At 45.5% G+C, this 15,717-nt stretch overlaps 7 protein-coding genes across 7 annotated transcripts; 2 read left to right on the top strand and 5 right to left on the bottom strand.

Moving 5' to 3' along the window:
• Window positions 1–192: 192 nt before the first annotated feature.
• On the bottom strand, window positions 193–1,925 carry T069G_00600 (flavin-binding monooxygenase-like domain-containing protein; the record flags this gene model as incomplete). The annotated part of the gene is made up of 5 exons (XM_056167810.1): window positions 193–1,077; window positions 1,133–1,436; window positions 1,497–1,655; window positions 1,726–1,813; window positions 1,871–1,925. The coding sequence occupies 5 exons, from the start codon at window positions 1,923–1,925 to the stop codon at window positions 193–195; spliced, it is 1,491 nt and encodes a 496-aa protein (XP_056033126.1).
• A 1,009-nt stretch (window positions 1,926–2,934) lies between these two features.
• Window positions 2,935–4,472, bottom strand: T069G_00599 (luciferase-like monooxygenase domain-containing protein; the record flags this gene model as incomplete). Its single annotated transcript, XM_056167809.1, has 3 exons — window positions 2,935–3,808; window positions 3,871–4,211; window positions 4,260–4,472. The coding sequence occupies 3 exons, from the start codon at window positions 4,470–4,472 to the stop codon at window positions 2,935–2,937; spliced, it is 1,428 nt and encodes a 475-aa protein (XP_056033125.1).
• A 675-nt stretch (window positions 4,473–5,147) lies between these two features.
• T069G_00598 (sodium:solute symporter family domain-containing protein) lies at window positions 5,148–7,413 on the top strand (the record flags this gene model as incomplete). The annotated part of the gene is made up of 7 exons (XM_056167808.1): window positions 5,148–5,343; window positions 5,404–5,461; window positions 5,526–5,726; window positions 5,787–6,057; window positions 6,118–6,958; window positions 7,025–7,115; window positions 7,176–7,413. The coding sequence occupies 7 exons, from the start codon at window positions 5,148–5,150 to the stop codon at window positions 7,411–7,413; spliced, it is 1,896 nt and encodes a 631-aa protein (XP_056033124.1).
• A 175-nt stretch (window positions 7,414–7,588) lies between these two features.
• Window positions 7,589–8,733, bottom strand: T069G_00597 (GDSL-like lipase/Acylhydrolase domain-containing protein; the record flags this gene model as incomplete). Its single annotated transcript, XM_056167807.1, has 4 exons — window positions 7,589–7,662; window positions 7,720–7,751; window positions 7,802–8,570; window positions 8,619–8,733. The coding sequence occupies 4 exons, from the start codon at window positions 8,731–8,733 to the stop codon at window positions 7,589–7,591; spliced, it is 990 nt and encodes a 329-aa protein (XP_056033123.1).
• An 890-nt stretch (window positions 8,734–9,623) lies between these two features.
• Window positions 9,624–10,782, bottom strand: T069G_00596 (ftsJ-like methyltransferase domain-containing protein; the record flags this gene model as incomplete). The annotated part of the gene is made up of 3 exons (XM_056167806.1): window positions 9,624–9,655; window positions 9,736–10,579; window positions 10,633–10,782. 3 exons carry the CDS (start codon window positions 10,780–10,782, stop codon window positions 9,624–9,626), a joined length of 1,026 nt encoding a protein of 341 aa, XP_056033122.1.
• Window positions 10,783–11,838: 1,056 nt separating this feature from the next.
• Window positions 11,839–13,326, bottom strand: T069G_00595 (aldo/keto reductase family domain-containing protein; the record flags this gene model as incomplete). The annotated part of the gene is made up of 9 exons (XM_056167805.1): window positions 11,839–12,081; window positions 12,144–12,169; window positions 12,234–12,379; window positions 12,449–12,536; window positions 12,592–12,682; window positions 12,736–12,800; window positions 12,868–12,888; window positions 12,948–13,024; window positions 13,091–13,326. The coding sequence occupies 9 exons, from the start codon at window positions 13,324–13,326 to the stop codon at window positions 11,839–11,841; spliced, it is 993 nt and encodes a 330-aa protein (XP_056033121.1).
• Window positions 13,327–13,791: 465 nt separating this feature from the next.
• T069G_00594 (fructosamine kinase domain-containing protein) lies at window positions 13,792–15,137 on the top strand (the record flags this gene model as incomplete). The annotated part of the gene is made up of 6 exons (XM_056167804.1): window positions 13,792–13,861; window positions 13,930–14,048; window positions 14,117–14,690; window positions 14,774–14,900; window positions 14,954–15,010; window positions 15,071–15,137. 6 exons carry the CDS (start codon window positions 13,792–13,794, stop codon window positions 15,135–15,137), a joined length of 1,014 nt encoding a protein of 337 aa, XP_056033120.1.
• Between the last annotated feature and the right edge of the window lie 580 nt (window positions 15,138–15,717).

The raw sequence follows: 15,717 nt of genomic DNA, 5'->3' as shown, positions 1-15,717 counted from the left end.
ATTATAGCAATTTATTTACTTGAGCACCTTAGACGAGGCAGTGAGAAAGAGTGACAACTCTTTCAGATGGAAGAACGTGGCTATACCTTTAGCAATATATTGTTACTGAATCATTGATCATCCATATTACGATATAAAGAAAGAGAATTGAAATACATCTCCATCGTCATCCCAGAGCCATTTCCGCGGCGCTTAAATGAACCCAAGAACATCACGCTTCCTGTTTTCCACCACAATCCACTCATGAGCTTCTCTTGGATAATCGCTCGTGTCTAACTTACCGTCACTGCTTGGGGGTCTGTATTTTTTGAGATTTTCAATAGCCCACACCATTTCCCTTGTGAGGGGAGGTGGGATCCTGCCTTGTCCAGTCAACGTTCCAAGGCCAGACCACTTGAAAAATCCCTGCAGCCACTCATGGGTTTCACCATCTTCCCATTTAATATCATGGAACTTGCGATGCTCTCTTGTCGTTAATTCTGCTCTATCATTTTCCCAGGCCTGTTGCTCTGGTATTGGCGGAAGTGGGATCGGGTTGCGATTTGCAAACAGGCGAGAGAGTGCAATGGCCTGATATTCAAAGCTCCGGAATGTTAACACGCGGGGCAGGCCGACAATGCCCAGATTTGGGAAATCCTGAAAGAATGTGTGCCAATAGCTTTTCACCAATCTTCCTGTCTTGTCGTCCCACAGAGGCTGTCCGTTCTTTTTGGCATTCCAGAAGGGATATGATGGCCTGTATCCAGTACAGTAAATGACGGTATCAATATCATCCAGATATGTGCCGTCATCAAAGAGAATTCTGCCGTCGGGCAAATATTCTGAGATAACAGGCTTCCATTCGATGCCTGCAGGTGGTGAATCTCCCTCCCACCATGTCTTTGATCTCTTGGACTGGTATACAGGAAGCTGAGCTGTAGAGATGAGCTCTCGGCTTAGATCTGTCCCCGATGCAGAGTTGCCAATCACAAGGACTCTTTTGGAGTTGTAGATGCTAGGTGATCTGTATGACTTTGAGTGCACTATACGACCAGGATACTTTTCGATGTACTCCGCAAGTCCTTTGACACGTGGTATCTAAAAAAATAAGTAAGAAACGGGCAAAGTCTCTAGCGAATGGGAAACGACCTACAGTTGGAACAGAGTAGTGACCGTTGGCCAGAATGACGGCATCAAATGTTTCTTCCCACCATATATCAGCTTTTTGGAGGGCATCATATTTTCTGAGAGTCAATTTCCATTGCGTAGAGCCGTCATTCGACGGATGGTTTATCTTGAGAACATCCTCAACCGTGGTGTTGAGTACCAAGAAAGAATCCGTCTTGTGCAGTGCGAAGTAATTTTCTATATATTGACGCGGAATATGATGTGGAGCAAAAGGGCCGTATGGAAAGCGGACATCCGAAAAAGACATAGCAATCTCCGGCACATTTGTTCTTGCAGAGCCTATGTCAGCTTACACCACACCAACAGTAGCCAGCCACCAGTAGACTTACGTCAATGAATCGTAGATGGGTGTCGTAGAGAACCGCTCTTGCTGATTAGGACGAGTAACTGTAGGGAGGCTTTGTGGAATCTCCAGAGGAGGGTCAACCTCAGCGGGCAACGCTCCAGGCCGCACCAAGACATTTGGTTGAACTCCGGGATCGTATATCCTAAGATTGGCGACATGAATTTGAGCATCTTGTCTATGCTTCATTAATGAATTGATTGAGTAACTCTTACCATGTTCCTCCTGCACATTCTCTTCTCTCAAAAACACGTATAACATCAAATGCTTCTTCCGCTTTCAACGCCGCCGCCGTTACCGCTCCTAGATGCTGCATTAGTAATTGTCATCAAGCTCATGCTTAGCTCCGTCGTTGACTACCTGCGGCCCCCGCGCCAATGACTGCAACAGACTTGATTTTATTTCCTCCGCCCATTCTGTTAGGAGTTTAGATGTCTGTAAATAATCGGTATAATTTAGAGAAAATGCAGTGAGGGGGTTTGTTTGGAATCACAAAGATATGAAGATCATCCTATCATAGACAATCATGTAATTATCACGTGCATTCGGATGTCGTGATCGACTTGGGCGATGGCACGATGCAGCTGGTATATGTCAGCTTTCTTGTATTGGCAAATAGATGCATAAAACGCGTTATCGCGAAACTTCTTTGGAGGGTAGATGTTGCAACCCTATCAGTACTTGCTTTTAATACGGAAGATGGAGATGAAACAAAGTTGCCCATTAAAAGCCGACAGACGTCTCTATTGAGATCATTGGCTTATTTCAATCTTATCATCATCTCCGAAAGGTACCTACCTGAGGTAACTGAAACATTGCTCAATTCGGCCTGAGTGTTGAACTGACCATTAACAGCAAAGAGTGTCGCTGTTGTTCTACACGACTATATGAAGTACATGTAATGATATGGTGGCAATTTTACAAACGTACAATCCCGCATCAAGAATTACGCCGCATAATAACTTCATTGTCTGGGCTTCTTTTATCATCTGGCCTATTAAGCTGTATCTTTTCGTAGGGAAGTTATATCAATATATTTCAAATCGTGAAGAGTAGATGTGGACATGGATGAGACATGTTGTGAAACATCGGCGCTACCCGAGCGCACGGCTTGGCAACCGGCGAGCAGAGCTTAAATGATCCCCAATTTATATACTATATATATAACCCAGATGTTACTCGATGCCTCATATACAGTTAGGTTAAGATGCGGATATACTAATGATGCAATGCAGGAACCCTGTTGCGAGGAGTGTAATTATAAATAAGGTGCAGATTTAATCTCACGCCAAGAAATGTAGCCGGCTACTCAGATTTATTCCTGCATCACACTATTCTGCTTTTACATACTAGATAAATACCCTTCTCATTCCCAATTCATTTTCGCATCCACAACTACCTACATGTATCCATGGTTCCTTACTTCACTCCGCCCGCCAATGGTATTTGGAAGCTGGATGATCTGCTGGCGGCCTGGCCACCCCCTTCTTTCCATACAGGTTCTCACGGTAAGTTCCACCATCAACGGCATAACCATCCCAGAACAGCCCTCTCTCTTTTAAGACTGGAAGAAGCAAGTCGATAACATCTTGGAATGTTTGGGGCATAAGGGCATATGCAATGTTGAAGCCGTCCACATCGGCTTCTTTGACCCAACGCTCCATTTCATCAGCTACCTTTTCTGGTGTGCCGATAACAGTGGCTCCCAGACCGCCGACCTGAATATGCTTTGCCACGGCACGCTTCGTCCATTTTGGAACTGAAGGGGAGGCTTTAGACCAAGCTTCCACGGCTGACCGGATGGCGTTGGACTCGACATGGCGGAGCTCTTGATCGTCGTCATATTGCGCTAGATCAATACCAGTCCAGCCACCAAATAGTGCCAAAGCACCGTCTTCAGAGCCGTACTGGATGTAATCCGCATACTTGGCATCAGCTTCCTCCTGGGTCTTTCCAATAATGGGGCAAAGCATGGCCAAGAACTTGATGGTGCTAGGGTCCCGATGGTACTCATCTCGCGCCGCGGTTCTGATATCGGCAATGTTCTTGGCTATGACAGAGGGACTGTGCCCAGCAACAAAAATTGCCTCTGCATTCTTAGCCGAAAATGCCTTGCCGGCTTTTGAAGTTCCAGCTTGCATGATAACGGGAGTCCGCTGAGGCGATGGCTGACAGACGTGTGGCCCTGGCACAGTAAAATATTTACCTTGGTGGTTGATGGGCCTGACGAGCGAGGGATCTGTGTAGATTCCTTTTTCGCTATCAAGCTTTACAGCATCATCTCTCCATGACGACTGCCTTTATTTGGACACACCATTAGCTGCCAGTTCTTCTGTGAAAAAATCATTGAGATTACCTACCATAGCTTGTAAATAGCATCAACATATTCATCGGCAATCGCATACCGCTCATCATGAGGCGGCTGCTCGGTGAGACCCAAGTTTCTTGCAGCTGAATCAAGGTAGCCAGTCACAATGTTCCAACCAACTCTGCCGCCAGAGAGATGATCGACTGTGCTCAGGCGACGGGCAAGATGGTACGGCTGCTCATACGTCGTTGCAATAGTAACACCAAAGCCAATATTTTTGGTAGCTGCGGCCATTGCCGGAACTAAAACCAGAGGTTCATTCACAGGCAACTGGGCCCCAGATATGATGGCCGGATCCGGGTTACGGGGCCCTTTGTAAACATCGTAGGGACCCTGATAACGTTCAGTCTAAGTTTCTCGACATTCCATATCCTAACTTACCAAAACGTCAGCAATGAAAATGCCATGAAAATGAGCACTCTCTAGTAACTGAGCTAGCTCAACCCAGTGGTGGATGCTGTTAAAGTTGGCTGATCGATCTTGAGGGTGTCTCCAAAGGCCAGGGGATTGATGGCCACTGCATGACTCAACAAAGGCATTGAGAATAAGCTTCTTCTTGGGGGTGCCATTGGTTTGGCTAACTGTAGACGCCATCTTGAGATGTCCAAATTCCGATAGATCGGATGCCTGGCAAGCTGCTTAGAAAGTTGCTGCAGACTGAACAAGGTCCGAACACGCGGGGTTGAGACTTGCATATGATATTACCAGTGTAGCACTACAGCATACCAACCAGGTATTCTTTATATCATCAGATTTGGAATTTTCATTGGATGAATTGGTTCCTGCGCACTATACCCTTGAGAAACGTCAAGTGTAGCTCGAATTGCGCAATTTCGATAGTGACATTCAAGAGAATGCAGCTATATACACTAAGAGACGACGTTGAACACTATTACCATCAATCCACTCAATGTCATCTGGAAATAAGCATGTGGAAATCAATTGGCATCTCCGGTTTCGCGCTGTCAAATTCCCAAGATACGGGGTCGCGAATCACCTACCGTCTCGGTAGGTAGCCAGATGCAACTAAGGGTGAACATCCTGGCAGCAAGCTCTCGCGTCATCGGAGCTAAATGATGCAACACAAAAACTATGCGCCCCAGCAGTCTAGGGCTGACTTTGGGGAAAGAAAATGGAAAGATATTGATAAAAGCTTAAAGAAGATGTTTTTATAAATCGGAATATCAAGACGCTTTTGGAAACGATTTCTGAATCGGGGCTTTGATATGTGGATGACAACTCCAAGATTTGTTGCAGCTGACTTACACCATGCTTCACTTTGCAAGAGCGGCGGACGGCGATGCCGTTAGCCCGCCTCTGCCACAGGCAGCAGGTTATGTCGTTGTGATTGCAATTGGGTTCCTAATTGCCTTTATCATGATATTTACAACACACTTATTGAAGAAGACTGTTGGAGAAGACAACAAGACCACGGAAATGTTCATGACGGCCAACCGGTCTGTCGGTACAGGGTTGACAGCTTCAGCCGTCGTGTCATCGTGGCTCTGGAGTACTGCCATGTTAGGAAGCACCCTTGTAGGGTACAACTTTGGTGTTGCGGGACCATTTTGGTTTGCTGCTGGGTAAGATCTTTCAGTTCAAAAACATGTTGGTTGTTAGTGGCGACTGACATGATGCCATTATTAGATGCTCACCCATGATTGTTTTCTTTGCTCTACTTGGCATTGCTTGCAAACTGCGCGTACCTGAAGCTCATACGCTACTTGAAATTGTAAGAATACGGTACGGTACAGCTGGACACATTGTGTGGATTGCACTATGCTTAATCAACAACATCATCGCGATTGCCAACATGCTTCTTGGGGCAAGTGCAGCTATAACGGCTCTGTAAGTGGCATTGCAACCGACCTGAATATTGAACATCAAGTTAACCATGTGTAAATCTAGCACTGGAATGCATATTATTGCGGCAACCTTTTTGCTTCCTGTCGGCGTCATTCTTTACACTTTCGTCGGCGGTATCAAAGCAACTTTCTTGACAGATTATTTTCACACTTTTGTTATTACCGTCATCATCTGTTTCTTTACGATCAAGACTTTTACCGTTCCAGAGATTGGGTCTCCTGCTGGACTCTTCGAGCTCATTGTCAAGGCTGGTCAAGATCATCCCGTGCCTGGCAATGAAGGTGGTTCATATTTGACCATGACCAGCAAAAATGTCAGTTGTCGCTAATCTCCTATTCTGTAATGCTACTATTCACACTGAATGATGAAATAGGCTATTCTTTTTGGCATCATTCACATCTTGGCCAATTTTGGTCTTGTCATCATGGACACCGGCTTCTTCGCAAAAGCTTTCAGCGCTGCTCCTCAGGCGGTTGTTCCCGGATACATCGTTGGTGGCATTGCCTATTTCGCAATCCCATGGTGTCTTGGCACTTTAATGAGCTTCTCAGCTCTTGGTTTGGAGAACACAGCACGGTTCCCGACATACCCTCGGAGAATGACTCCAGAAGAAGTCTCCAATGGACTAGTGATGCCTTATGCCGCGTTTGCGATTGCTGGAAAGGGAGGAGCCGTTGCCGTTCTGTTAGTCACTTTTATGGCCGTTACATCAACAATCAGCGCCCAAGTCATCTCTGTATCTTCTATCATCAGCTTTGACATCTATCGCCAATATTTTAACAAGGCCGCTACAGACAGGGATGCAATTCGATGGAGTCACATTGGAGTCGTATTCTTTGGATTGTTTTCAGCAGCCTTCTCAACTGCTCTTTTCTACGGAAACGTGAATCTCGGCTGGACATTGTACATGCTCGGCGTTTTGACTTGTCCCGGAATCTTCCCTACTGTGTTCACTATTCTCTGGAAAAGACAATCCTGGGCCGCTGCTATCATATCGCCATTACTGGGAATGGCTACTGGCATTGCTGTTTGGCTCGGCTCAGCACATGCTCTATATGGTGAAGTCACTGTGGCTTCGACTGGGCAAAGTTTGCCCTGCGTTTACGGAACTGTGGCATCGGCGCTAAGCCCTGCACTCTATTCTATTGTCATCTCCCTCATTAAGCCCGCCAATTATGACTGGGCAGACTTCCGAAAAGAGCGATTGGCTTTCAGCAAGACAAGCAGTGCTGATCCTCAAGTTACCGCTGACTCTAAAACTCCCGCTGTCACGGTATCAGACTACTCAGAAGATGCGGCCAAATTTTCGAAATGGGGAAAAATTGCTGCTTTCTGGGCAGCTGCAACGTTCTTAGGTCATTGGGTTCTGTGGTAAGTTGAACGTATCCCACCCTTTATAGTAGCAGTAGCTGACAAAGTCTTCACTGGCAGGCCCCTTCCTATGTATGGTTCAAAATACATTTTCGAGAAAGGATTTTTCGTTGCCTGGATCGTTGTGGCGATTATATGGGTTTGGTGCACCATGCTTATTGCTGGATTTTATCCCATCATTGATGGCAGAAGGCAGCTGCTCCTGGTGTATCGCGGATTGAGAGGAATAAAAACGGTGGATGATGATGCCGAAAGCGGGACAGAAACACCAAACAGTGGGATACTAGAAAACAAATAGATTATATACTTAATAATTAAAGAAGCTAAGAGATTGTTCTCTCTTGCGAAAATATTAGTCCTCATTGCTTTAGAATGTCTTTCGAGAAATTAGTCTGGGCAATCGATAGAGTCGCAAATTAATAGAATGAATTAGCATAAATCGTAATTAACTATTTCGCATAATAGTTGTTCTATCAATGGCCCCAGTATGTACCAAACTTCGAATGTCCTGAAACAACTTGAACAAACTCATGCGCTATAAGAGAATCTGCAAAATATCAGCACACACTGGCCAATGGAATTTTTTTCAAAGAATTGTTATTACCTGTTTTGTTTGAAGGATGAAGCTCATCGTACCTGCCGCTCATATTAGTTTATTGTCATCTCATACGAAGCAGGAAAATTACCAGAGATAGGAATCGAGTGAACCCGGACCATCCACGCAATTTGCACCGTTTACGTCGCAATGATGAAAGAACCCTTTCACGTTGTGTGGCGGCTCCAAAAAGTTCTTCGGCTTGTTGTAGATTTCGGTGATGAAGCTGTGTATGTCGAATACTGCCACCTTAGCACCTGGCCAGCGGTTTTTAACGAGCAGATTGAACGGAACTCCATAGTCAATTATTGTGTTTGCCGACGTAGTGTATTCGAGCATCTTCTGGGCGTACTCCGTCTGGTTGTACAGCGTCTTGTTTGCCCAGAACTGGTTGTCTCCTGCGCCTCCATCAGACTGTGGCCGGTAAAGCCCTACAAGCTGCAGGGCGTTCAGATTGAGTAAAACGAAACGCCGACCACCGGTTGCGTATATTGCGTCAAAGGTAGACCAAAGACAGTTGATGTATGTGGTAATATTTGTTCCAGCTACTTGCGAGTCACTGAGGATGCCGGTATAACTCAAGTCGTTTGTGCCTATCCACAGCGCATAGACAGTATTTGCCGCAGTTACACCACGGTATAAAGCTGTCTTGCGATCCTTCTTAAATGAGGGTATCTCATCTGTGATAATGGACGGGAAGTTCGCATTGAGAAATCCCGCCCATCGTGCCACATTATTGTTGTCACATGTCGCACCAGATATAGCATAATCGTAAAGAGTCGCACCGGTGCTGCTTCTAACGTATTGAGGCCACGTCAAACCTCCGCTGGCAGTGACATTGGTCTCGGCTGGTAGTACTCCTGGTGGTGGTCCATGAGCTTGATGAGATCCATAATAATTAAGCCGGCCGTTGTCAGTATAGCTGTCTCCAAATGTGATGAGATATTTGAAGTCTGATTTGGGATGTAGGGATGCCGCGTTCAGGGCCGTAACAAGGCTGGAAACTAATAGAATTGATCTCATCATTGCACTTTGGCTCCTTTGCAGGAAATGGTTATCAGTTAAACCATGCGATATGGAAAAACTGGAACAAGAGTGAGGAAATGCAACACAGTATATAGTAATAATCAGCTTATACAGCGACACATATACTCGCAGTCATGTCAAACGGCCTTGTCAATGTGATGTATATAGCCTAATATCGCGATCACCAAAGAATTGCAAATGTCATAACTTGTTCGGCATTTACATCCATCCCAGCCAATAACAATGTTGACTGTGATACTCCGCATTTATGTGCATTCAACAGTCCGATCTTAGCAGGGATAACAATCCAACAAGCGGTAAAGATCCGGGGAAAGACGTCTCCGACAGGCACCGTAGCTTGTCTATAAAAACACCACTCGAAATTCGTCAGTAAACATACCAATCATTTTCTACCCCAGATGATGAGAGCTAACAAAGTATACATCAAATATTCAGCATCAAAGTTGAGGAAATGTACGTTTCGTGTCTGGAACAGCATCTTGATTTGCAGGCTTGCAATTTGGGCGATTTGAAGGTCCATTTTAGCCTGTAGGCTAAACGGAAGTAGGATGACCGGAGGACCGGATCTCTAAGGGATAAATGGGCTTCCAGTAATTCAGATTCATATTGGTGAAAAGGTAATGGATTACATCACTTGGAATTGTGGTATCTAATTGTGGACAAATTCATCGCCATAAGCCGGCATGGCAATGCAGCGAATTTAGACAAAAGTTCTTTCAAGTGCAACACACGACTCTTCCCCACTACTGTACTTACATGATATTGGATTAGCTGCGGGGACTAATCCACAAGCTGCGATTCCAACTGAAGTTTGAAGAAGGCGATCAGCACGACGTCAATACTAGGTATGTATACAAAGCCTGTTGTTACTGAACAGAAGATGACGGAACGCAGTTGCCTACATATTGTTTAGCCATCTCTTTAGTCCTGCCACTTGGATAGCCCAAATTGGTCTTCCTATTTTTACCAATTCTGTACCATAGCCATCCAATAATTCGCGGGCATCATCAGCCGTTCGCTTCGACAAAATTGCACAATTATCAGCAGTGCCAAACGTACTGTCGATCCATTCCTTTCTCCAGAGGTCCTTTGCTTCAATGGCTTGATTGCTGCAAGTATCAATCTTTTTCGCTACCATGTAAAAGGAGGAACGCTTTGCATGCGCCCTTCTTGGTTTAAATAAAGAAACCTTTGAGAACTTCGAGAATATTTGCAGCAGCTCAGCGGTATGGATCTCTTCAGGCTTATGCATAACGGCGACCAATGTTCCGCCGCTCTTAAGATGCTCCAAAGCGATCACAAGTTGTGCAAGCTGTAGACGCCGGGCTTCTCGATGCTCGCGCCATTCCTCGAGCTCTTGATTTCGTGTCACCTGACAACCACAGATTACCACGTCAAACATTTCTTGTCTCAACAACTTTGTGACCGTGAATGTGCCTGCTGCTGGATGGCTTTCCGGTATAGAGGCCAAATCCATATCTCCAGCTAGAGTGTTGATATCGCAGAGGTCAAGCTTCACATTTTGATGCCTGAAATGCACCGAATGACCTCCCTTGGTGAGAGGAAGGGTGACTGCTCGAAGTGTAGTCTTGGGATAAGATGCCATTATTGTTGCTGAAAACCCTCCTGGAGCCATTCCCATATCCAAGGCCGAAGGCTCGTCACTCGACTGCAATATATCGAATGCGCCCGTGCTGGAATTAAGTTGTTTGCCAATAGCGATTGTCATCGTATAAAAGTTGAGCTCGTTGTCCGGTGATGGATTATCTGCTCTTTGGCGTTGCTGCTGAAAGAACTGATCTCCTAGAGGATTCTCCCAACCCTATTCTATCATCAGCAATTTTCAAGATTTTAACGGCATGTGAAATCACTTACCTGCTGCCGAATATTGCAAAGTGTACGGTAAGTTTCACTGCGCTCCAAAAGGTACTGATGGATCAACTGTTGAGGTCCATTCTCGGCTGACGCTGGACCTGCTCTCGGAGATCTAATTGTGCCAGTCGGTTCTAATAGCGTAGCGTCCATTTTGAGAGTATTTGTCGGTGATGTGATAAATCTGGTAGAAACAGGAGTATACTGAGAGAGAAGAAAGTAGCTACATATAGTCATGGCTGCCTAAGGCTCCGGAAGGATCACGTTCAATGTTGTTACACACACGAATATTTGTATAACGGCTAGCGTATATGCATTTTGTATTCCGGAGGGGTCGGTACATGTATCATCTCCCGTAAGCTGCGATCGAATGTTTCCAAGTGTAGATACAGGTATTCATTGTCTATTCGTGCATGAAATAAGTTTGCTTCAACATATGAATTCCTGCTTCAGGCGACGAGGAAATTGGGCAAGTCTAGCGATAACTTTGATATGTGGGATAATGTTTCTTGTCTTACGGAGACTTCTATATCTTTTCTCAATACAGGTGCAATTATTCAGGTGGTACCCGACGCAGGTGTGCCCGCGATTTCTACATGAATTAGTCGCGACTTAAAATGGCTGTCACATTGTGGTTAAAAATGCAACATAAGAAACATGGTGGTTTTTTGGAAGGGTTCGTATTCCGAAGTTTAACCATCGGCGGTCGCCAGCTTCAAGATGAAAAAAGTTTTTATGAACGCCTTTTCCAACTATCATAGCTCTAGGTGTATGGAGTGCATACACTTATATATGTACTCGCATACCTTCGCATGGTGACTGGTCGAAGGCCGCTGTGAGGCAAGCGAGTTAGTGTAACACAAGGCTGAAGCTACGTCCGTGGAAGGTATGATATTATTCTTACACATAGGAATTCATTATGTTGCTCAAAGAATGCTAGAGACTGATGTTGATAACGCAGTGCAGCAAATTCCAAGTATTGTAGCATCTCTTAGAATATGCTTTGACATTATCGCAAGCCTATACTGAGTGTGAAAATAAAAGTAACTACTCCTAGGTACCGGAGAATGTATCACCGAAAGATAGAGTACATATGAGCTCTACGCCTCCAACTACAATGAAAGAAGCGTTCCCCATACGGTGTCCATCCATGCCTCATGTGACTCTTGGTAGTGAATTCATCTCATAGTCAAGTTTCCACTGATATACTCATATATCCCATGGCGCGCTGTCAGCAACTGGTTGGTCATTATCTTCATCAAAGATATTGAAACCCAGATGTCTGCTTGGGTCCAGAAATCGCACAGGGCCGCGCTGAGATGACAGCCGATCTACAGTACGGAAGTCGTCATCCGAAAGCCTTTTTAGATGGAGGTTTTGCTCCATGTGACTAACCTGCACTGATTTCGGCACCACTGGAATTCCCTTTTGTACCGCCCAGGATAAGCAGACCTAAATATTTATCAGGCAATCAGTTCAGTATTCAGTGCAACATACGATGGGCATGTATGTACCTGTGCCGAAGATATTTTGTACCTAGCTGCAATTTCGTTGACCTATGATGGCTGTCAGAAGCTTTTCCTCCATAGATCTATGTCTCTCACGGATACGTGCCTTCAAATCTGCAGTTGGGAATGGTTCGTTAGAACCCCGAACAACTTCGACCGGACGACCACCAAGTGGTTGGTGGGCCATGAGAAGAATGCCATGCTTGGATGAGAATTCGAATAGCTCTTGCTGCGGTAGGTACCTATCGACAACCGGAGATTAGCAACAGCATTTGAAGAAAAATATAAAAAAGGAAATTGAAGTTGCCTACGGGTGAATTTCAACCTGATTTACAGCGGGGATGATATTTGCAATGTCGAGGATTCGTTTCGTCTTGAGAACATTAAAATTCGAGAGACCTGTCGTGGTAATTAGTATCATCAAACATTCGCAGACGGGCCTATATGAACAAACCAATTGAACGGACGAGGCCGAGGTCGACCAGTCGTTCCATGGCCTGCCAAGTTTCTGGATATCGTTTGGAGAGGCTGTAATCTATCACGGGCTAACTAGCGTAAGATCATTGCCTGTAGCATTTAGACATGTGTGATGCCTCACCTTTCCATTACCGCTCGGGTGTCTAATCGTTTTGTTTTGTTCCCCCGCCTTGTAAGCATGAGGGACTTGGTGGTATCAGCACTCAGCCACTGTACTGCAGTGTTGCTTGAAAGACTACAGCGTGTAACATACAATGCATCAAGTATAAATCGACTGCCACGCCCGATGTTAGCCATATATAACCTCTTTATTGCTGAAAACATTTGGATTACCATAATCTAACTGCAGGTCGCTCAAAGATAGTTCGAGAGCTTTCTGTACATCGGCAGGCTCATGCCATGTTTGTGCGCTAATATTCCATGTTAAGCGAGGGAGATTTTGGTAGTATCAGAACACAAGATAACCTGGCACATACAGCTTGGAGGTTACAAATATCTCATGCCTAGGAATGCCACTTTCTTTAATAGCCTCTCCGATTTCTTTTTCGTTTCCATAAGCGCTGGCACCATCGATATGTCTATACCCTAGTTGCAGAGCCATCTTTACGGCGTCTTTGACCTTGGAGTTGCCTTCATCGCCCTGAAATGTACCAAGGCCAATAGCAGGAACATTGTGGCCATTGCTCAGAGAAAAAACCTGGGGTAAATCCATAGCGGGAGCGGGGAGAGTTGACTGCGTGATTTATGAGGCCGAAAGTTTGTTTTTGTCTACGTTAACCCTTGGGCCGCGAACGCGGAAAATCTATATTATGGTCAATGCGGCCTGATGGGGGGAGCATCATGAGGATGGTCAATGCGGCCTGATGATGGTAACACGATGAGGATTCGCCAATATTTGCTAAATGATATGACAAAAGGCCCCGGTTTCGTTTTAGAGCCTGGATCCCGGGAGAAGACCAGGGTCTTGGTAATGGAACCGAGGACGGGCGGGCACATTGAGTGCTATTGGTCTGAAGGGCATATCAGCTGCGAAGGAATCCAGTATTGTACGCCCTCTACTGTTTGTCAGGGTCGTATAAAGTTCTCAGCCCGCCCATTTAGTACATCTAGCCTGTAGATAATTATTTGTATCCACTGAATTTGACGAATATTTTCCAGGCGAAACTTTACAGTGAAGATGGCCAATACATTCGGCAGCTATGTTGCTGCTGGAAATCAGCAGACGGTAGATCCAAATGTGCTCTCTGGTGAGCCATATTAGCAGACCTTTACCTATTTGGGCGTCAAATTAACAGAAACGTCTGAATATTTACAGCATTACCAGACGCTGCGGAGGTGTTGGAAGTGGCATACCACCAAGAGTCTGCCTGGGCAAAGGCTTTTCGTCTTAATGTGCGCAACAATGATGGGAGCAACGAAGATTATTTTATGAAAGTTTGTATAATACTGTTCAACTCTTGGATGTGCCTGGTGCACGGCATTAAGATTGCTTACCATCCTAGGTCTCTGTTGACCATCACGGGAAACTGGCTCTGATGGGCGAGTTCGAATCTACATCGGCTATCCACAAGATCATACCCGAATTCTGCCCCAAGCCCATTGGATGGGGGACTTTCAAAAACGATTCGAATTCCCATTTCTACATTTGCAAGTTCTACGATTTCATCGAGGGCGTACCCGAACCCAATTTTTTCTGCGAGCAGCTAGCCCGGTTGCATTCTAGCCACACATCACCAGAAGGCAAATTCGGATTCCACTGCACAACCTATAACGGTAACCTTCCACAGGATAATACCTGGTGCGATAGTTGGGAAGCGTTCTTTGCTAACGGTCTACGCCATGTTTTAAAGGTCCGTGAGGATCGGGCTGGACACAACCTTGAGCTTGATGAGCTTATGCCTGCACTCTTCGACAAAATCATACCCAGACTCTTGCGACCACTGGAAAGCGAGGGACGGGCGGTACGACCTTCGCTGGTTCATGGAGACTTATGGTACGGGAATACAGGTATTGTCGACGGAGATACAGAAGAGGGCATCGTTTATGACCCTGCCAGCTTTTGGGCGCACAACGAGTGTAGGTAATCTTGCACTCTTACTGACTCGTGTCCCCATGCTATCCCCTGCATCTAGTTAGGTCTGCTGATAACACAATGCTAGATGAGCTAGGAAACTGGCGCCCGGAGCGAAATAAGTTCACTCGTCGCTATTTCCAGGCCTATCATTCCCACATACCCAAAGCCGAACCAGAAGAGGACTATGACGACCGCAACGCCCTCTATTCATTGTACGTGGCCCACGCTGACAATATTGATAACTTAACTTAACCTGTCGACCTAGGAGATTTAATTTGCACGCGGCAGCGCTGTTTCCCAACCAAGAGTCATTTGTTCGCATGTAAGTTTCTGACACGAGCATTTCCATGTACAGTGGATCGTAAGCCTAACATTGCTGTAGGGCGATAGACGAGATTCGAAGACTAGCCGAAGCGTACCCCGAAGGATATACCGGCGCAGCGGCATAGCAGAAGGAAAGTGTAGAAAGCTGCCGACCAGCAACAGAGAGGTGTCAAGCCAGGCAAGCCACAGTTGTGTTTGGAAGAATATAATATGCACAGAGCCAATGTACCACCTCTTGACCTTCTAAGCATTCAATCCAGAGAATTCTTGTACTCTTAGCCTAGAAGCCAATAGAAAGGAAGGGCGGTTCTGTTAGCTCTTAAAGCATACATGCCTGCACAATCGATCAAGGTCACATTGGGGGAAATATGTGCTTACGGGTCGGCCCGTAGTCCCTAGGTCGAAACATCAATCATGGTCTGGAGACACTAAAAGCTACGTGCATCTCACCAATATGCACCCCATGGGCATACTCCGTGAGGCAATAAGCTGTTCCCACCAATAGTATACAACAGAGGCAAAGAGGTTCTATTCCAGTTCAACTTATTTTCCATTTAACCTCTAAACTACCTTACCTATTATTAAGACGGATACTTGGGAATGTCTAAATGATTCGTTGCTGTGTTATACGTACAATACATGTACTATTCAATTCCACGTTGATCAAGCAGTTCACTCTCTTGATGTCTGCACGGGCTTCCTCAA

The sequence above is a fragment of the Trichoderma breve genome, chromosome 1 (assembly GCF_028502605.1).
Source record: "Trichoderma breve strain T069 chromosome 1, whole genome shotgun sequence".
Taxonomy (NCBI): domain Eukaryota; kingdom Fungi; phylum Ascomycota; class Sordariomycetes; order Hypocreales; family Hypocreaceae; genus Trichoderma; species Trichoderma breve.
This window is presented reverse-complemented; position numbering and strand designations above follow the sequence as displayed.